This window comes from Equus quagga, chromosome 3 (assembly GCF_021613505.1).
Source record: "Equus quagga isolate Etosha38 chromosome 3, UCLA_HA_Equagga_1.0, whole genome shotgun sequence".
NCBI lineage: Eukaryota > Metazoa > Chordata > Mammalia > Perissodactyla > Equidae > Equus > Equus quagga.
The window spans coordinates 95,673,352-95,695,575 of NC_060269.1; the positions used below are offsets into that span (position 1 = coordinate 95,673,352).

At 44.4% G+C, this 22,224-nt stretch overlaps 1 protein-coding gene across 3 annotated transcripts in view; it reads right to left on the reverse strand.

Annotated features, from left to right (window-relative positions):
• SHROOM3 (shroom family member 3) overlaps positions 1-22,224 on the reverse strand; it is a 253,208-nt gene that overhangs the window by 174,583 nt on the left and 56,401 nt on the right. For 2 of the 3 annotated variants that reach the window (XM_046655963.1, XM_046655962.1), the window contains exon 2: positions 20,595-20,749. In XM_046655963.1, coding sequence (XP_046511919.1) covers positions 20,595-20,749 — 155 coding nt within the window. Of the gene's footprint in view, positions 1-7,026; positions 7,075-20,594; positions 20,750-22,224 lie in introns of those variants that run through there. The other variant, XM_046655965.1, reaches the window with a different exon arrangement.

The window sequence follows — 22,224 nt, forward strand, 5'->3', positions numbered from 1 at the left end:
TGAAAGAAAGAAAACTGAGTTTAAGTACAGGTACAACTAAAAAGAGTCAGGGAAACACAACAATATGCTGCAGCCCACAAACTCAGCCAAGTGCCTCTTGGGTTGTGATGCCTGTTGCTCTCACACACACGTTCTTTCCAGTAACTAGCATTTCCTGTGTGAACACCATACCCTAAAGAGGCATTTGTCACTCTGCATAGGGTATCTCATTTAAGCATTACAAACCCCCTCTGAGATCCAAATTTAGATAACATTTATTCCAACCGTACAGCTAAAGAGAACTGAGCCTGGTTGTGCAGTGGTAGGTTACACAGCTAGATCCACATTAGCCAATACGTGGAAAGTCTAGATGCAAAGCCAGGGCTATTACAAAGCCCAGGGACTTTTCCACTGGACTGCACGGTGCCCCATAAAATCAGTAAATGGGGTGTTTTCTTAACTCTTCCACAAGAACAGAATAAACTTCAATTCTTAACCAGGAACATAATGAACCTTATTCAAGTTAGAATCTGACTAGGAGTTCACACTTCACATCATGAGGACCGGTGGTGGTAGTAGAAGTGTTCAAAGCTGATATTTATTACCTAGGCACTTTTATTTTTAAGATGACTTAATAAACACAGTAAATATATATATATATATATACATACACATATACACGCGCACACACATAAACATATACCACTATCTTTTATTAGCATAGGTCTTATCTATCTTTATTTACCTAAACTAATTTCCTGGAGCTTATGAGAACATTATCTTATGAGAACAAATACAGTTCTGAGACAGGAGGAAGGTTTGGATGTTGAAAGATTTTCCCCCCTCCGAGGAAATCTGTGCAGCATGGAAACGGGCTTAGAACAGTGGTGGCTACAGAATCTCCTCCCAGAGGGGCTTCCCGGTGGCAGTGGATTATGGTGTTGCAGGGAACGGATCTTGCAGTTGTGCTCTGCATAGTAAGTTCCCCGTTTTTACTTAGACCAGAGCAATTTTCTAAAGATACTTTCATATATCCTTTAACAAGATTGAGAAAACACGAATTGTGTAAAGAATATGATTTTATTGGGCGGGCAACTAATGCACATTATTGGGAGGCAGGGGAGTTTCCAAAGCCCCACCACCTGCCAATCCCACCCCCTAGTTGCTGCCTCCAGGGAAGATAGGCTCATTCACCCGAGGCCAAGTGATTAGAAGAGCAAAACAATAAGGAGACCCCGAAGGGTCCTATTCAAACCAACTTGGGCAGAGTAAACTGCCAGGCCCTCCCGGGTGGCTCATTCTCTCAGCAGATGGGGAGAAGCTGAAGGCTTTCCAAAACTTTTTATGTAGAAGGATACAGGCCACGAAGAGGTCATTTATGCCCAAGGCTATTTAGCCTGAGCTATGCAAAAATTCCAAGTATATATTACCTTTTATCTCAATAGCCACACTAAGACCAACTATCCTATTTAAATTCTAGAGTCAGATCTATTTGACCAGCTTCTTCTTACCCTTTAGGTAGCTTAGAAACTCAACTAAGATCTGGTGAAATACCCAAATTTACCAGGAGCATCTGTTTCAAAATTTAGATCTGAACTCTAACGTCCAAGATTACGTTCCATGGAGAAACAGCTGAGTTAGCCACACCACCTTCACTCAAATCAATACCTGTGCTTAAGAACTTAAGCCATTTTTAACTCACAACTTTAATCTTTGCTTTAGTCACCAAATTCCTTTTTAAAATTTTATTTTACTTTATTAGTATTTTTTTTAAAGATTGGCACCTGAGCTAACATCTGTTGCCAATCTTTTTTTTTTTTCTTTTGCCTTCTTCTTCTTCTCCCCAAAGCCCCCCAGTACATAGTTGCATATTCTGGTTGTAGGTCTTTCTAGTTGTGGCATGTGGGATGCCGCCTCAGCATGGCCTGATGAGCAGAGCCATGTCCGTGCCCAGGATCTGAACCAGCGAAACCCTGGGCCGCCAAAGTGGAGCATGCGAACTTAACCACTTGGCCATGGAGCCAGCCCCTAAAATTTTATTTTTAAGTAAAAAATTTTTTAAATTGTGGTGAAATTCACATAACATAAAATTTACCATCTTAACCATTTTTAAGTGTAAAGTTCAAGCGTATTAAGTACATTCACACTGCTGTGCAGCCATCACCACCATCCACGTCCAGAACTCCCTTCATCTTACAAAACTGAACCTCTGTACCCATAAAACACTAACTCCCCAGTCCTCCCCGCCTCCCCTCCCTGTCGCCCTGGCTACTTTCCATATCTATGGATTTGACTACTCTAGGTACCTCACATAAGTGGAAATACACAGTATTTTTATTTTTGTGACTGGAGTATTTCACTTAGCATAACATCCTCAAGGTTCATCCGTGCTGTAGTATGTGTCAGAATTTCCTTTCTTTAAAGGCTGCAAATTCCTTTTTTTAACCATAAAATGTTTCAAGTTTATCTAGCAAGCTAATGAGCTAGATTGAAGGGGAGTACACACAGTCCCTGACTTAGGATGATTCCACTTAGGATTTTTCGACTTTACAATGGTGCAAAAACAATATGTATTCAGTAGAGACCGTATTTGTAATTTTGAATTTCACTCTTTTCCTGGGTTAGTGACCTGGAGTACGATATTCTCTCGCAGGGCTGAGCAGTGACAGTGAGCCGCAGCTCCCAGTCAGCCACGCAAGCATGAGGGGAAACAATTGATACGCTTATAACCATTCTGTACCCATATAACTGCTCTGTTTTTCATTCTCAGTACAGTCTTCAACAAATTACATAAGCTATTCAACACTTTATTATAAAATAGGCTTTGTGTTAGATGATGCTGCCCAATTGTAGGCTAACGTAAGTGTTCTGAGCACGTTTAAGGTAGGCTAGGCTAAGCTACGATGTTCCATAGGTTAGGAGTATATGCATTTTCGACTTATGATATTTCCAGGTTATGATGGGTTTATTGGGAGGTAACCCCATCGTAAGCCAAGGAAGACCTGTATTTGGTCTCTTTAATAAGACTTTAGGTTTGGAAACCATAAGAGAGGAAGTGAGATAATTTACTGGAATCTTTAAAGCCATGCTCTTTAGGGTGCATCAAAATCACCTGGAAAGCATGGTAAACCATTGATTGCTAGGCCAAAACCCCAAAGTTTCTGATATACGAGGTTTAGAGTAGGGCCTGAGAATGTGCATGTCCTAGGAGCTCCTGGTCAGTGACCACACTTTTGAGAACCACTGTAACCTATCCAGGGTGAGGCCTGGAGGATTCCAATCACCGAATATTTCCCATAGTGCAAAGAAGATACCCCTCCCACCTACGACAGGAGGCCTGCAGTTACAGAAGAGGGGAAGCATAGAGCAGAATAAGAAGGAGTGAGGAAGTCCAGCTCTTGCAATTCCAGGGTACGAGAAGAATGAGGGAGAGGATGGCGGCAAGCCACACAGTCAGAACCAAGTTCTGGTTTCACCTCTCTGGCCTCAGGAAGAAGGCAAGCACGTGAGTAAGGGAGAGGCATGTCCAAGGAGTAGGGAACTGTGGTTCCACTTGAGAGTCTAGGAGAAGGTCACTGTGAGAAGCGCCTGGCCCAGCTCAATTTAGACAGACATCGGGTCCCAGCCAGCACTTGGCATGAGGTGGCTATGATGAGGTGAGATGATCCTGGGGCTGACCCCTGGGCCAGCGGTTGCTGGGATGGAGAACCTGGCAAACACTAAGGTGTCTGAAGCCAATGGGAGCTGAGCAGAGGCTGAATCTGCCAGTGGATGTGGCAAGGGATCCCCAGGGGCATCACCTAGGCCAACGCTAACCATAGATTCATCAGCTGCAGAATTCAGCAGTGGAGACCAGCAGCGACAGGGGGAGATCATGGACAGAGACTAGGGACCAGGGGACACTGTGCCCAAAGACCTGCACTCCCCACTGCCCCAAATCCCAAGACACTATTTTGGCAAAGCAGGTGGGGAATGGACACGATGACATCTGAGAAAGGAAGCATTTTATGTTCGAGCCTGAGCATTACCTCAAGGGACCACTCAAACGATGAAATGAGGCCAGCTCTTAACCTGGCTAGGGCTAACATTTATTGTTTCATTTCCTTGCTAACCAACAAGGGTGAATTTGTGAGAAAGACCGGATTAAATTTAGACAGAATAAAGAACTTGTATTTTTTTCTGTACATCTAAGCTGTCATGTGACTAAGGTTGTTAGATAAAATCAGGGACATACTTTCACCAAAAAATTATATGTTATCTGAAATTCAAATATAACTGGGCATCCTGTATTTTGACTTGCTAAATCTGGCAACCCAACATGTGACCTACAATTGCACGTGCGCATGCGGTGACAAGGTTATTAGAGTGATCCTTTCATCGGACCGCCTACTTCCCGCAAATCTCAACCACTATACAGTCTGATTATTGTGCCAATGGAGGGCAACGGACAGAGCTAAACCCTAATATGTGCATACTGGGTTTAGCCTTCATTAATATTTCAGAAGCAGTTGAGCAGCTGAGAAAAACCAGCTCAGGATAAAGCCTTCTCTGCAGACAATCTACGAAGCGGCAAATCCACACCTGAAACATCCTGATCATTTTTTTTTCACAATATATATTCAAACATGGATATTCACATTTGAATTGTCACAACACACCCATAAAATGATTTCCAAAATTGTGAAATGAGCATTTCAACTATACTGTCAGGATATCTGATGCATCCTCTAACCCCCATCTCCAGGGCCCACTGTCGCTGGCCACTAAGGCTCCCTGCTGACTGTCCTGGGAGGGGTCCTCAGGGGAGCTGCGTCAGCCCCACAGGCTGACATGACCAAGGTCAGCCTTATGAGGTTAAGGTCACCTTCATGACTTGAAGGCTTCTAATGACAGAGCCATCTATCTATCCACAAATAGCTCCAACCCATTTGTCACAGAAGTAACACCATTGGGAAAATGTTCCTTCATGTTAAGATACTGATAATCTGCAAAATCACTTTTAAAAATATGAATAAGAGAGCCAGCCCTGATGGCCTAGTGGTTAAAGTTTGGTGCTCTCACTGCTTCGGCGGCCCAGGTTCACTTCCTGGTGGCAGAACCACAGTACCTCCTGTCAGTAGCCATGCTGTGGCAGGGGCTCACATAGAAGAACTAGAAGGACTTACAACTAGGATATACAACTATGTATTGGGGCTTTGGGGAGGGAAAAAAAAGAATAATAGCATTATTGCTACCATTTTATATTAGCGCAACATTGCATTGCTTTCAAAGGACTTCATCTATTCTTAGCCATGTGTTTGGAGCTTAGCAAGTCACCCCCAGCAAGGCTCTGTGGGTGCAAGAAGTGGAAAGGCAAGTTTGAATGAGGAACCAGGAAAGAGACAGGTGTGGAGGAACAATCCCTAGAAGAGGAAAGCCTGGAGAGAGATGGAGTGGGGAGTGCAGAGCAGTGGGTGCTGAAATGGGGAGGAGCCAGGGGGCTTCATCAGGGTGCTGGCAAGAACAGAGCACAAAGACAGATTCCACCTCCTTTGGAAGTTGGATTAGACCTCAGTAGAGTCCACCCTGCAATGGACAGAGTCTTTTAGGGCTGTGGGTAAGGATTCATAAGTCTAACACTTAAACTCAACAGCATTTACCGAGCGTCTGTTATTTGGGAGAGAAGTGATAAAATCTCAAATGTTCTCTTACATAGCAACGGATGTGCCAACATTTTTAATACTAATCAGGTATTTCAACCATTCAAAAATTACAGAACAAACTGTGATTGGAATCAAGCTGTGGGGTTTGTTTTGTTTTGTTTTGCGGGAAAGTTGAAAATGATGAGCCTGTATTCATATCTTAATAACCATAAAACCCTCTGTCACTTCTCCCTTCTTGCTGTGTTATTTCTCCCGTTTCTATTTTTATTGGCATGTGGACTGGCTCCCATCAAATGAGTTAGATAAGATGGGAAGGTTAATTTATTTAAGAGAATGTGAACCAACACTGCCGGGAAAACACAAGGCACCAGTGTGTGCTGTCTTCAAAGCAAAACAAATAAAAGCCTTGGCGGAACCCAAACTGTGGTTGCCCAGAGGCTGAAGAACCCATGCTGATTTGGGGGTTTCAACATTCACAGAAAACCGGCTTGTCTGAACACCTACTGGCTTAAGAAGTTGGGCTTTCATGTCAGAGAGACCGGAGTTCAAATCCACACTTAATCCTTCGTCAGGCTGTCCCATAGAAAGTGTTTCCCCATCTATAAAATAGAGTAATAATAATACCTGTTTCATGGGGTTGTCGTGAGAATTAAATGAGAAGATGAAATGCTTAGAACACCCAAAGCTAATAGGTGAGAGCTTACTAGAATTATTTATTTAAAGGTGGTAGGCTAACTCATAAATCAAAGTTGATTTCTAGAGACAATATTCTACATTTGATCTAAATTAATCCACTTCAACAGAACATGCTTCGAATCTCATGAATGTGAATGCCTGGTGGTCCAGTGCAATCACCTCATGTATATTCAATGTCAAGTGCCCCCATTCTTTTATCCCACTTGCTTAATTTTAGAATGTTAATCCCAAGAAATTTTAATTCTGATAGCACCCACGTCATCTGCATTTGGGGACAAGACAAAAGGGTCCATGAATTATTACACAACAAGAAACAACCTCTCACCATTGTGGGGCTGTTGCCAAAATATCAAAGATAAGTTAGCCTTTTCTGAACACTTTGTTGAAAGGTCTCAAAATTAAATTTGCAACTATATGATGCCTTATAAACTCACAAGTTTGCAAAGAGGAAAAATCCAAGATAGATTAAACAAAACAAAATAAATCACTATGGATCTTAAATTCCTGAACGTGAGCTTATTTTTCTGTTCATTAGTATCTCGTGGAATGACTTGGCGTTTTTGACCTCTGCCTCTGACTTTGAGACAGTGATGGACAGGGGATGAGGAATCATGACACAAAGGTTGAAAGGGCCCTTAATCCCAATACTGCCAGTCTCAGCAGGGCTCCTGCTGAATGTTCACGGGCTGCAGCCCCAGGTTGCACTTACCGAGGATTCCCACAGACCGATGTTGGTCCTCATGCCTCATCAAGTCAGCACTGTTGTTATGAGGGTGTCAGATGTGAAACTGTGTAAACAGAGTGACACAGAGGCCATTCCTGCTTAGTGACCTGTACCAGAAAGGTCTATTTTTAGAAACTGCTGCAAGTTGCTATGCCCTTGGAAAGGAGGCAGGCCACACACTATTGCTATTTTCTAACATTTCTGTGCATTTGGGGCATGTTCTAAAATGTTTGTGAAGGAGTCCAGAGAAGATAAGAACCATCCCCAATCTCTATTTAAAGTTGAAAATCTGAGTTTTGAATTTTACTCATACATCATGGCCGAAAAGAGGCATGAAGCTATTCTTTCATTTCGAGGAATAACCATGGAGTCGCTCAAATTGACACTGATCCCATCCTTTGGGGTCTGACGTGGACCAAAAAGAGAAGCAAAGATCCACAGGAACGACCTCCCCCAGCCAGAGGGAGGCTGGGAAGCACATCTTCCAACGCGGAGGGCTGCAGGCCTCATGGAGCATCAGAATCCATGCTTGGCAAGTTTGTTAAAAAGCAGGCTTCCCGCATCGAATCCGATTCAGGGAAGAGTACAGGATTTGCGTGTTAAACAGGCACCACAGCTGATTTTGAGGCAAGCTGTCTAACGTTCACACTTTGAGGAAAAACTGTTACAGAAAGAGGATAGCGACACATGAAAGATGCTGAGGAGTGAGAAGGGAGAATCACTAAATAAAACACAAAAACACCAAATTATCAGTTCCCGCCATCAACGAGGAAGGAAAAGCCCTAAGATTAAAGCAAAAAAGAGCACCGGCCTTGGAGTCATCACGTATGTCCTGAGAGAGCCCACTCGGTGTTAGGAAACCTGGCTTCTCTCCTAATTCTATGTTTCAATTTCTAAGTCCTTCAATTTCTGGGTGCTTCAACTTCCATAAAGCAGGCAGACTCCAGAATGACCCTTCTGGGGGTCAGGAAAGGGGCTTTGCCAGTGACCTCTGACCTCCCACCCCCAGACTACAGTCCTTTACACCTACAGTCATTAGCAGGTCACCTCCCATTGCTTTCCTTTCTGACAAATTTGATTTCTGTCCAGTTTTGGTTTGACTTTCACTAGCAGGAAACATAGCCCCCCCGTCCACCTTGAATCTTGCTCGCTCACCCACATCTTCTGGGCTTTGGGGCAGTAAAACTGGGCTAAAAGTAGGGAAGAAACCACTTCTCTTAACAAAGGATGGAAATGCCTCCAGCTAACAAGTATTTGCTGAGTTCTGGTGTCAGCATCTGCTCGATAACTAGTCATTGATCGGATGGAAGTGCTCTAAACCCAGGGCCGAGTTTTTTTCTTTACGTTTGTTGTCTTTATCAACACAACCTTCACACAAAGTAGAGAGGATTGTCTTCACTTCCCAGAGGAAAAAAGGGAAAGTGAGGTGAAGTCAGTCAGCCCAGACCTCAGGGTAAGGGGCAGAGTCGCAAACAAAGTTCTGTCAGATTCAAAGTCAGGGCTCCTCCCCCTGCCCAGCACTGCGGCTGGAGTGGGGGTGTGGGGAAGGATCCCAGACCTCCAGGTGACAAGGTGACTGCAAAGGTCACTCACTCCAGCGAGGCTTGCAGAAGCTGGAGGCACAGAGAAGGGCAGGCCCTGCCACGGGAAGCATCCTGAAAGCCAGGCTCCCAGGACCTAACTCCCAAGTGAGGGCAGTACCAGCCACCTTAGTAAGGGGAGGCCCAGAGCGTACTCACTTCACAGGGGAGAGAAATGCCTTCAGACCCATCTTTCTTGGTGGGGGTGCAGGTGAACAGTGTGCTCAGTTAGTGATGAGACCTGACCGTGAGGGCAGCGAGGAGGAGCCCAGCCTGCCTGGCGGGTAATGACACGATGCCTACCTTACCACACGGGTGAGGGAGACGGTGTTATTACATAGCACCCATTTGACAGATGAGGAAAGTAAAGGTAGAGACTCAGCTTGTAAATAGTAAAGCTGGGATTCAAAGTCAGGCAACTGGCTCAGAGCCCGTGCTATAACCACCACGCCACGGGGGATATTTCCGTTTCATTTCACTAACATTCACTGAGCACATATCATGTGCCAGGAACCCTCCCAGACACTGGGGACCCCACACTGAACAAAATCTCTGCCAGCAAGGAGTTTGTATTCTAATGAGAGGAAACAGAATAAATAACTTTGTGAGTGGATGTCTCACAGGCGAAAAATAAAAAATAAGGAGTGTTGGGCTATGGTAAGAAGCGGGCTGCAATGTTCAAGTGGCTGTGCAGGGAAGGCTGACGCTCCAGCAAATCCCTGACGGAAGTGAGGAAGCAAGTCAAAAGGGTATAACTGATAAAAGTTATCATTTATTTTTTAAAAAACCTTAAGTAACATACAGCCACTAGTGAAAAGACAGATTCTCTTTCACCGTTTGCCCCTTAAGTTATGCAGGTGAAGGACAAAAGGTTATGAAAATACCTCACCCCTCTGACAATCCCACAGAGACCATTTAGGTGTCCAGGGCTTGCGGGCTCTGCTTATTTACAATCAATAAATAACAATGGCTGATCCCTAAGAGACACCTTTAAAGAAACATTCCAAAGAATCCTTTTAAAATGCTCCTTAGAATCACGGTCTTCACGAAAACAACATGGCAACCTTCCCACATAAACAATAAACACACTAACGGAGCAACCGTCGTCCCCCCAGTATAATTTTACCCCTTCCCCCCAACAAAGCAAACACAGCATCAGATAGGAGTTTGAGGGCAGAATAAAGAGGGAGTGAAAAAATTGCATTTTTGAAAGGCACTGACAGAGTGCACTGAGCAATCTCGCAGCGTGGAGAGACTGATGTGGGCCTCGGGACCAGCAAGGCAGTTGAACAAAATTTTAGTGACAGAGGCAAAGGCACAAAGAGGCTGGTTTTAAAGGTATAATTTTACCAACAACTAACTAGACCCTTCAAAACCGTCCCATGCTAGGGCACCAGAGGCACAGAACCATGAGGAGACCAGTGGTAACAAATCCATATTTGAGGTGGCCACTTTAACTGGCAATGGTCAAAGGAAAAAGAACCTTCAGGGTCATCTCAAATCAGATGGACCCAGCGGTTTCTCTGCCTTTGAAGGCTGAACACCGGCGTCGGGCTCTCAGTGCTTCCAGACCTGTACTCGAAGCCTCTTCCCAGGACCCTACTAGGACACCTGTGATCTGGGAGCAGTTATAATTAAATAAGACATAAAAGTATATAATCGAGAAGGAAAGGGGACAATAAAACAATGGAACTGTCCAGAAGAGGACAAAACTGCCAGGACCTTTGAAGTCCTGATGTCCCATTAAAGATATATGTAGTGTGTGGTATTTAACAATTCTTTCCAGAAAACATTTCTCTACTCCTCACTCCCAAGAAATGGGGCACTTGTGCTAAGGCTATCCAACATGCGATTTTTAAAAATCAGGGACTGATGAAGTAAATGAATGTTCCACAAGGATAGAAAATGCTCACATGCTCGTTCCACTCTAGCACCTCTTAACATGTCTTCCTGTGGTATGTCCCATTAGACCAAGTTCAATGGCATCAAGCCATCTTTCTTTCATGGTTTGTTTCACAGGGGCACCATCCGGAAATGACATGTATAGGGAACATGGCAACTGCAATATGATGGGCATGGTTTTACCTGCTCAAAATGGCTGGACAGCCCCAAGACATGCTGGTAAAGATGGTCTTCCGGAGCAATGGCATGTGGCAGCAGCTCAGGTCACAGATGTTCGTGAGGGAGGGCCAGAACCAGTGCTGCCGCTAGACAACCCCTCCCTCTACCCATGACCATTTATCAGCAGTAACATCACTTACTGCGCTTTTGAAAAAATTACCCCCCATATAGCATTAACGAGAACCAGAGCTCAGAGAAATGAAAGAGCAGGAGCCACCAGTGGCGCGGGCCATCCCCAGCAGACCTCTCTGACCTGGGCAGTCCTGAGACCTCAGCAGCCGGGCTCTACGCATTTGCACCTCAGTTCCCCACCATTAGCAAGACTCTGCTCCACTCCTGCCTTTCTTGCTTTGCCTCTTGAGTCTCTGCCTGCCACTATCTCTGTCCCCTTTCAGTCTGCGTGTCTTTCTTCTATCTCTCAGTTTCTACCTCCTCGTTGTTTCTCTTTATCATTTCAACTTACAGCTTAAACCAGTGAGTCTCAAACTTTACTGCACATTAGAATCACCTGGGCGACTTAAAAAATGTCCAAAGCCCAGCTACGCTCTATACCAACTAAATTGAAATCTTTGGGGGTGGGACCCAGGCATCGGTTTGTCTGTTTGTGTTTTATTAACTCCCTACATAATTCCAATGTGTGGCCAAGTTTGAGAGGGAGCAGCCTTAAGCCATTTTGATTCAAGGATGCAGAATTACAAATGTTTGATTCATATTCTAAATCAGAGTCATCCAAACTTATTTGTTCCGGCTGATGCGCCCACATTTAGAAATGGGGGAAAGGATGCTACCATAACTTGCATGTGATCTCAGCTCTCAGACTTCATATCCCATAAAGTCTGAGACAGATACTGGAGTGTCACTCTTTAAGGCGCAGGCACGGAGGTGACTCCTGCTTGGAATACATTTGTCTGAAGTAAAACCATGTTATCCTAGGAATGACACCAGGTCTTTTATTATCAAACCTCCTTCGCTGGGAAACAAGACGGCATTCCTTTGTCTGTGTCTAGTGTTCAGTGCATAGCCAGTGAGCATATGTAATCCATTGAGTAAAAATAGTGGTTATCATTATGAGCTACAGGAAAAAATGTCCCTTTTCTCATTACAGTAAGAGAGTCTTATTGCATACCTCTGAGGAAACCTAATAATGTGCTACATGAATTTTCCATGGGAAGGAACAACTGGTCAGGAAATCAAATACTGTACTTCTAGACAGTGACATTCAAACCTAGGGCTCCAGGGAAGCCAAAAACTGCTCTGAGTATGGTCCCAGCAGGATTGAAATACCTCCTCAAAGCATACTGAGCAAATTCCCATGATGCCAGGCCTCTTGGAAAAGTTTCTGGGGGTCAAAGGCCACTGCAGCTGCCTCCTTCCCCTCCTCTCAACCACTTGCTCAAGTGGAAAAAATGTTGAAAGGGTAAGTTAGCACAGTTCTCAGTTATATTGATTTCCCCTCTGGGGAGGTCTAATCCTGGGTCCTAAGATGGGAGGCAAACTGTACTGTGGTTTGGGATTTGTATTCACGTCCCCGGTATCTGCCAGCCCTTTGTTCAAATTAAGAACCGCAAAGAGGAGTAGAGCAAAAGGACAAGTGAAGCAATGGTAGGGGATGATGGGGGATGAGAGGATCATCACAAGTGGTAGGGAGGCAGGTGGAGGTGGGAGGTATCATGTGAGACACGAAAAGCTCCCAACAGAGAAGTCACAAGAGTCAGACTGCCCGCCATATTGGCTGCCACCACAGCTCCGTGCTCTCCTCAGAGGGTGCTGGTAAGACATACTCCCCTCCTGCATTTCCACAGAGGACTGAGCCATGGAGCACAGCCTGGGGCCCTTTTTATATCTTGAGGGGAAATTCTTGGAACTTACATGGAGCAAAAAGCTTTCTCATTTGGCTTCCTGTCCAGGTGAGGTGGAAGAGGCCACATGTGTTGTGTACACAGATGAGGACCCGCAGCTTCAAGAACACTTTTGCAATTGCCTATAAAAAGATCACGGCTCCTTTTCTATTTGTTCTCAACTCCTACTGCCAGCCCACTTGACAGTTATATTTTGACCTCATAATTTTCCCAAAGGTCGCAGACTGTGCTGTCTGAAGAACACTACATTTTCAAATGGCTTAGCCTGTACCACAGGTGCCTATATAACCTAACCAGTTAACTCAACGGAACAAAGATGAATCCTTGGAACAAAGGTGCATCAGAAGATGAAAGACATTTGCCTTCTGCAGTCTCTGGATCCTTTTCTGCAGCTCAGCCTCCCACCAATGAGCTTTGATTTGTTTCAGAATCAAAACTCTTTCTACTTAAGTTCTCCAGAGAATACGGTCTTTTTTTCAACATCTCCATTCAGAATGTGGGCCTAGTTGGTGCTGTCCTTTAAAACTGTATTTCCTTGTAGCAAAAAGGTTTTAATCAGAAACTTTAAAACCTGTGATGTTCTCATTTGCACAAACAAGTCAATTCAGTGCATTAAATAGATCAATCATGGGAGAATGGAGTCAAGTAAATTTTCATGAGCTGAGACTGTGCAATGGAAGCTCCTTATGGAATAAGGACTTAATATTTTATTACAACAAAGCATTTCCATATACACTATCTTATTTCATCCTTATAGCAACTCAGTAGGAAAAGTATTATTACCGTTCTCCATTTCAAGAAGAAACTTAGTCTCAGAGAGATTGAGCTGTGCCCACAATACCGCCGCCGGAGCACGGAGGGCTCAGAATGGAATCCAAGTGATCTGGACTTCTCTTTGGCAGGCTGTTCACCATTTCATGTCTGAGGACTGGCAGCCTGGTGCTGCACAATCTGGTGTGGAGATTGTCAGTTTATAAGGAGAAAACAAATGCTTGTTATGTTCTCGAAAAGCTTCAACCCTCCTTTCAAATTCTGTTGCCTTAAACATAGGGAGTTCTGTTCTATGTACTTTTGAAAGCTATTAATAAATTTCTTTAAAGTTTAAACTGCTTTAAACTCATTAAAGAATGAGTTTCTTTAAACTGCTTTGAAATAGTGAAAGAGATATCAGGTGGTCAAACAGAAGAAGTTGTTTTAAGAATACAGATGCTGGGCCGGCCCAGTGGTGCAGCAGTTAAGTGCGCACATTCTTCTTTGGCTGCCCGGGGTTCGCAGGTTTGGATCCCGGGTGCGGACATGGCACCACTTGGCAAAGCCATGCTGTGGCAGGCGTCCCACGTATAAAATAGAGGAAGATGGGCACAGACGTTAGCTCAGGGCCAGTCTTCCTCAGCAAAAAGAGGAGGATTGGCAGCAGATGTTAGCTCAGGGCTAATCTTCCTCAGAAAAACAAAAAAGAATATAGATTTTTTTTAAAGATTTTATTTATTTATTTTTCCTTTTTCTCCCCAAAACCCCTGGTACATAGTTGTATATTCTTCGTTGTGGGTCCTTCTAGTTGTGGTATGTGGGACGCTGCCTCAGCATGGTTTGATGAGCAGTGCCATGTCTGTGCCCAGGATTCGAACCAACAAAACACTGGGCCGCCTGCAGCGGAGCGCGCGAACTTAACCACTCGGCCACGGGGCCAGCCCCAAGAATACAGATTTTTTTTAAGAGAAGACAGTCAGGCACATTGAGGGGTAGGTGGCAAAACAGTGTGAAAGATGGGGGGAGAGGGTAATGAGAATATTCTAAGAAATTATTTTCTCTCATAAACTGTAACTATGAGTTGGAAAAGGAACTGATTTGCAAAATCCTTTTTTTATTAATAGTTAATAGAGTTAATTTTGTTTCCTTCAAGAGGGCTTTAAAAAGCATTCCATTCATTACCAGATCCTTCTTTCAAGATCACTGACTTGCAAATCCTGGGCAAGTTACAGTCTCACAACTCCATCTAGACATAAAAAGGTCATAGAAATCTGACACGGAGGTAACAAGTGTGAGCCACCCGTCTCATTCCATTCCAATAATGTCATCTCACCCGTTTATAAAAAGAACTACTGTGCTAATCCTCAGAAATGTGGGAGCGTTTATTCGGGGGAGTGTGGGCCCAAGGGCTGTGGTGAACCTAATTTCATCATCATTTTTGTTAGGAGGAAGGAAGCAGCTGTAAAGCAACAAATAGTTTTATTTCCAGAGGCTGATGGAGAACCCGCAGTCAGCTGGGTGCACAGAGCCACGAAGCGCGCATCCTCTAACTCCCGCGGGAAGTGCCAAGGCAGTGGGGAATCGCCTCCCATTTACTAGTTTTTCCAAGGTGAATTAAAAATCAGTCTCTTCGGGTTTTCTTGTTTTAGTTTTCTGTCTGTTTGGTCTTTAAGCATCACAAACATTTCTAGATGGAGGAGGCAGTTGGGTGCACAGCACTAGCTCATCACTCGAGGTGCCAGGAGACTCCAAGGCCTACTTCTCTGAGACCTAGATCCCCATTTTGGCCATTAGCATGTGGCCGAGGGCAAGGCCCTCCACATCTCTGGATGCAGCTCCCTCCATTCTACCTCCAGGCAGAGCCATGGGCTGAAAGTGACAAGACCCAGACTCTCACTCCAGCCCCACTGATTCGGATAATCACTAATTCTGATAATTCAGGAGCAGGAATCTGAGTCTAAACACAGGGCAAGTCACAAAGCCTGGAGGACACAAATTTTAGGCAAACGCTTATTGTGTTTTTATGAATTCAACCCTCCTTTCTCCTCAACCGCCCTTTTCCCAGAGAAACATGATCTACTCGTACTCCTCCTCACACACACACTCAGTCACATAAGAAATGAACGTTCCCTTCTCACACATCAACTCATGGAATGAAGGAATGGAAAGGGGAAAAGCTGTACCAAATTTGCAGAGATGGTGGGAAGAGTGAGGAGGAAGGGACTCACTTCCCCACCCTCTGCTCACTGTTCTGAATCAGGCCCGCTGCTCCTAAGCCCAGAAAGACCATTTCCCCACCCCAGTCCTCCCACTAACTGGGCCCTCCAATCACACACTGTGTTCTAGAGATTAAAATGACTTCTCACAGGCGGTAATTTACTTAACAAATATGCATTTTATTTTCAGGAGAGTTCATGCTTTAAGCACCACGCTATATACCAAACGTACATATTTCTCACTTAATCCTCACAATAATCCTATGAGGCAAGAATCAAATAGATTAGATGACTTGAGCTTTGCAAAAACAGTACAAAACATTTACCATAAAATAGACCCCAAAACATTTCTTTGCCACACAAACGAACCATCGACACCAAACTTAAGAGTAGGATGGTAGTTGGCAAAAATAGCACCTTGATGCAGAAAGTTGGGCAGGATTTGCCAAAAATGGGGGTAGAGGAGATGAGAATTGGGCTTACAGATCCCTCGGTTACAATGTCTTTCTGATTATCTCATTCAGGACATGAATCTGAGTCTGAACTCAGGGTAAAAACACGAATTTAGATGAATACCCAGCAATTACCCCCAGTCTGTTCTGAAGGGGAAACGTAGCCTCCAATTTTTTAAATTTAAATTTCAGGTCATCTGCGAACAGCACTGAGTATTCCCGGGACTAAAAGCACCTTGCATCCCCCTCAGCCATGTTGGATTAAACCTGAAGACCCTTTCCTTTGTCTTTAGTTTCCATTCTAAATGTTACTGTTCTAGGACCTGTGTCTGACACCTATCAGCCCAATAAAGTCTCTGTTGACTTAACAGAGGGTTTGGAGTATTGACTCTTAATTTGTGTACACGTCTGCTTTCCTAATTTACAGCCTTTGCACTGTCCTTGCATTCCACAAAGGTTTTCCTGCTTCAATTTTCCTTCAGCTGGGAGATGTTTGTTTTCCATTTGGGAGGTCTTTTCTTTGGCCCATTTCCTGTTTTATCATTTCTTCTCCACTTCTCCATCACTGGCTGCAGACCTCCCCTCTCTGTGGACCCAGCAGCACACACATTCTCTGTTCTTGCAGCACCCACACCACCCCTTCACTCCCTCCTCCCGGAGGACTAAAGTCTGCCTTCTTTATGGGTCAGCAAATCTTCTAAGGTCTCTGACCCACAACTGACTTGAGACTTTGCATTTCTCTTGTCACTGTAGCCTTTTAAGAAGGTGTTTCTAATTTTGATTGTTTTTGGTCACTGGGTAAGACACTCTCAAAACTTATATAAACACCGCCACTCTGCTCTGCATTCTTGGCATTTTTATGGAGGTGGAAGCCCGCTGACTTGAGGTGTTGCCCCCACCCACCTAAAACTAACTTTAAGAGAAAAAGAGGCAGGTACAGATGGAGCTGCGGATACAAACATTTTCACTATGCAAATATTTTCTCCAGGAAACAGACCCCTCAATTGCGGGTCCAGGAAGCCACTTCAATCTCTTCATCAAAGTATAGAGATCACTTAGGAAAAGAAGGAAAGCTAATAAATGAAATATCATGCCACCCTGTTATGAATAAATAGAAGGAAATGAAATCTTAGGGTATGACATGTGCCGAGATATAACAGTACATTCCTAGGAAATAGAAAGTGACAGCTCTACCAAATACAAAGCCAGACGAAGCCAGAGCTGAGGGGCTTCTGCCTAGTTCTCGGAAACTTAGGGAAGAACGTCCATCCATGTCTACCAAGGCTTGTTCAGAATCCCCATCTCTAAGTATGTGTGAGAAGGAAAGACAGCCTCCTTTTCCTCAAACTCTGAGAGTTCCACTATAAAAATCAACACATAATAGAGGAGATGAGACATATTCAAAAGGCATCCTAGAGGAACTGTTTCCCACACCAAGAGCACAGCGTAGGGACTCTCCAGGAACCTCACTGATCACATTAGCATATCTATAGAAAGAATGTGTCAATCAGAAAGGGGATTTGGGGTGGAGGCCAGAGAAGAAATGAGATTGGAGAGGAGCACTGTGGCAGCGCGATCCTCTGCGTCCAGAGGGGAAAGTGCCCTGACTCACCAGCGCGGGTGTCTGGCCGCCTGACAGACGTTTCCCTCAATGGAATGACGGGCCATCTGGCTGTCAGAGCGATGCCAGCACACACTGGCACCTCAGACCCACTCTCTTCACTCTGCGTCTGAGATCACCACGCAACCTCCTGACCTAATTATGGTCAGACTTCCTACTTAGTTTTCCGGTGGAGATAAAGTATTCTGATTCTTGGTCCACTTTGGATACTTGTTCCACTTAGAGCTGTCTTCTTCAAAACAAGTTAATGCATTGACATTCTGGTGTCTATCCTTCAATACCCCGTGAGTTTGGATAATGTGAATTAACATTCTTAAATTCCAAGAGCTCCTGGGCACTGTCTTGACCAGTTCTGTACCTATAAGGCTGGGGACTAGGCCCTTAATGGTGGTAAATTCACCTAGATAATAAGGGGCGGGAGGAGCTTCTTGATAACCAGGCAGCCAGTATACTGGGCAATATGGCAATACTCCTCCATATTACCACATGCCTCTCTCCAACCAATACAGCATAACAGTGATCGAATATTGCACACCTACTATGTACTTACACTTTATTCATTAAAAACTCATAATGCCCTTTTGAAGCAGGAATTATTATTTCCATTTTATAAATGAGGACATTCAGGTTTAGAGAGGCCCAATGGCACACAATTTGCAAATGATAAGACCAGATTTCAACCCCAGACTGTTTCCTATTCTGCTAGAAGTAATTCTAATCTCATGTCACCATCAACCACAAGGCATAACCAGAAGCCAGCATGACTTCTTTTGATAGCAGTGTTAAAAAGAAACAACAGGCTCAAAATGGAGTCACTTGTGCTAAGCAAATTAAGACTTAATTCCTAAGCTAACTGCAGTTACAACTTTCCCCAGGAATGTAGTATTAACCAGTCAGTGTGGAATTTTCTGGTCAGCACTAATGAGGCAATCCTTTCCATCTCCCAAAGGAAGATGAGTTAATCTGCCACATAGACCCCTTCCGTCCTCCACTGGTAGGTTACTGAAGGCTGAAATACTCTTTTTCATTTATGACTTCCTTGTCGTGCCTTTAAGAAAATCTTTCCCTTTCTGTGGCCCTTTGGAGCTCCTCTCCACTTGCTAGATGGGATACTGCCCAATTCATGAGTCATTCAATAAACTCAACTAGGTCTTTAAAATTTACTTGGTTGAATTTTTGTTATTTAACAGTAGGAAACAGAGCAGCCCTCTCCAGAGATTAATCTATCACCAGATAGATTAATCTATCAAAACACGTCGGGAGTGTAGATTCTACTGTCAGTCCTCAACAGATAAATGCAAGTGTTCAAAAGTTGGGCTTTGGGTTCCAATGCCAAAGTGAATTCAAACCTTTCAACACTCTTCTGGACACATGGAATAGGTCTAATGGTTTTGCGCCTTCCTACCCATCTGAGAAATCAACCACCACGTTTGGGGTGACTGCTTGCTTTACTGAAATCTTGACCCCTAAGGAATGGGCCTATGCCTACAGTTGGCCAATAACAATTATAAATAATAGCAGCATCTGTCGTTACCGTGCAGAGTATTTCATTTAATCTTTCCAATCACCTTGGAAAACAGATATTTTAATCCCATTTAAAGACGAGCAAACTGAATCTTCAATGAGGTTGAGCAATTTGCCCAAGGTCACACAGCTAGAAGATGACAGTCCTGGAATCTGAACCCAGGTCTGATCTGACTCTGATGCCTATGCTTTGCACCACTCTGCATCACTTGCCACCAGAGAAGCAACATCTGGTTAGATGGCCCTGAAGAGAAACCAGACAGCTCAGAACACTGCGGGGAGTCAGGAGGGCCTAGGGACACCATGGGACCACACCCACAGCTGTGTTTTTGTGGTTGGGAGGAGCTGCTGTTCCCCTGAGCAAGGGCTCACTCAGTAAGGTTTGAGGAATGAACAAATGCAGGAGTGAATGGTCCCAAAATGGACTATCTATGCAGTGATGAGAAGACCAGCTTACTTTTCCCATCTTGAAAATGGTGTGGTTTCATTAACGACTCCTAAAGTTCCAGCCAACTTGAACACTCTCAAATATTATAAGATTTAGTTGCCATACAAGGCAGCTGAAACCCGATTAATGAAGAAATATCCAAAAAAGCAAAAATAAGGCTAGGGCTTAGTGGGTCAAGGTATTGACGCTCAAGTGGGATGGTGAAGTAGAACCGGGGGCATCCAGATTGTTTTCCCGCTCTTCCACTTATCAGCTCTGCCACCTTCAGTAACCTCTTACTACAAAATGGGGACAGTGACAGATCGCTATCTCGCCCTGTTCTTGTGCAGAGTAAATGAGCTAAAATATATAAAACACCTGGAGCAGCTTGGTTTGTAATAGTGATTAAAAAAAAATTAACTCCCTTCCTTTTTCCATAAGTAATTCTCCCACCAAGAGCTGGTTTCCTGGGAGCAGAGGACTTCCTACTTTAAGGCATCAAAACCAATTACAACCCAACTGTTTTCCAACAAAGGAAATACCATTATCACAACCCGAAAAACAAAACTAAAAAGGAGGAATTTGCTTGTTTTGATGACGGCGGTGGTGGAGGTGAGGCTAGTGGAATGCCACCTAAAGCTCCAAGCCAATTGCTTTCTCTGGTCCCACAATAAGACAACGCTTCACAGAGCTCTGACCACATCTGGGATCAGGGTCACTTTTCATCAAGCCCAGAAACTTAGAAAGTACACTGAGGTGGAACTCCGCCAAGTCAACTGCTGGGAAAGTCAGTGTTTCAAAAGAGGAGTACTGTCTGAAATGTCGTCACCCATCTTCCTCCTCACGTGCCACAGGATAGGCAAGAAAAAAGAGAAAATGTCGGGGTTGGGACGCACAGGATCCCCACCGCGAGGTTTAAGAAACAAGCTCCCCAACCCAGCGCTCTCCCCGGAGGTGGTGCGGGGGTGGGGTGGGGGGAAGAGTGGGGCGCTGCCCAGCCTACCTGCGCACCACCAGCCTGAGGGTCTTGTAGGATCCTTTCACCAGGGAAACGGCCTCCCTTCTGGAGCTGCTCAGCGCGACCTCGTTGATGTGCACCACCTCGTCCCCGGCCCGCAGTTTGGAGCTTACCAAGTCTGCTTTGCCCCCTTCTTCGATCTGCTCCGAGAGAAGAGAGAACCATACGTGAGCAGCCCTGGGCCCTGCCTGGCCTCCAGCAGAGCTCCACAGACCCGCGGCGACCACGCCCCGCCCGCGCCCAACCTGAGGGGAGGCTGCAAGAAGGCAGGACTGCCCTCCTGTCTTCCCACCCTCTAGCACCCAGCCCCCTGCCTCCCACAGAGGGCGCTCAGCAACAGCAGCTGAGAGGATGAAGGAGCTCAGTTTCCATCCAAAAGCCGCTATCCCACGGCGCTCACGATCCACCCCCTCCCTTTGCATCTTCAACTCCCAAAGTCCACTCAAAGCAACTGTTTTATTCCTTTAGAAGTTGAGTTCTTCTTACCTCACTTTTTGCTCTAAAATTATAATCCATTGGACAAATAAATTGTGGTACACCCAGACAATGGAATATTATTCAGCACTAAAAAGAAACTATCAAGCCATGAAAAGACATGGAGGAAACTTAGATGCATATTACTTAATTTAAAGCATGTGCAAACACTACATACTGTCTATGGTTCCAACTATGTGACCTTCTGGAAAAGGCAAAACTAGGGAAACAGTAAAAAGATCAGTGGTTGCCAGGGTTGGGGGGGGAGGGAGGGATGAACATGTGGAGCACAGAGGATGTTTAGGGCAGTCACTGCTCTGTATGATACTCTAAGGGTAGACACAGAAGGTTATACAGTAGAGCGTACAAGCCAAGAGTGAACCCTGATGTAGGCTATGGACTCTGGTTGGTAATGATGTGTCAGTGTAGCTTCATCGATTGTAACAAATGTACCTCTCTGGTGGGGGGTGTTGATAACGGGAGAGGCTATGCAAGGAGGCAGGGAACAGGGGGATATGGGAACTCTCTAATTTCCACTCAATTTTGCTGTGAACCTAAAACTGCTCTAAAAAATATAGTCTATTAAAAAATTACAATTCATTTAACAAAGTGATTCAATACTTGTTTTATGCCAGAAATTGTTCCAGGTGCTAAGGCTGTAACAGTGAACAAAACGGACAGAAATCCTTGTGCTTGTGGTGCTTAGGGTAGAGGCCGGGAAGCAGTCACTAAACATAACAACCAAGTAACTGATGGAGGATGCTAGAAGTTGAGGATGTGCTTCGGAAACCAACAGAGCGAAATAACGCTCGACCCAGAGCCACATGCCAATGGATGCTTGTGGGATGTCAATAATGATGAAAGGAAATAAAAAGGAAAAAATAAAATGGAAATGAAAAACAAGTAAAACTTGACCCATATTTTCTCTTTTTTCAGTAATTACTCTCCAGAATTGCCCACATGTTCAAAAACTTTTAATAGGTCTTAATATATATATAATGGGCCAAATTCCTATAATGAGTTTTTAAATTTGGTCCTTGCTAGCTTTTATCTTAATTTTACGTATTACAATCATGTATGCTAAAATCAATACTTTATTTGGCACTTAACAGAGAGGCATTAAGGTGAGGTGGTTAAGAAT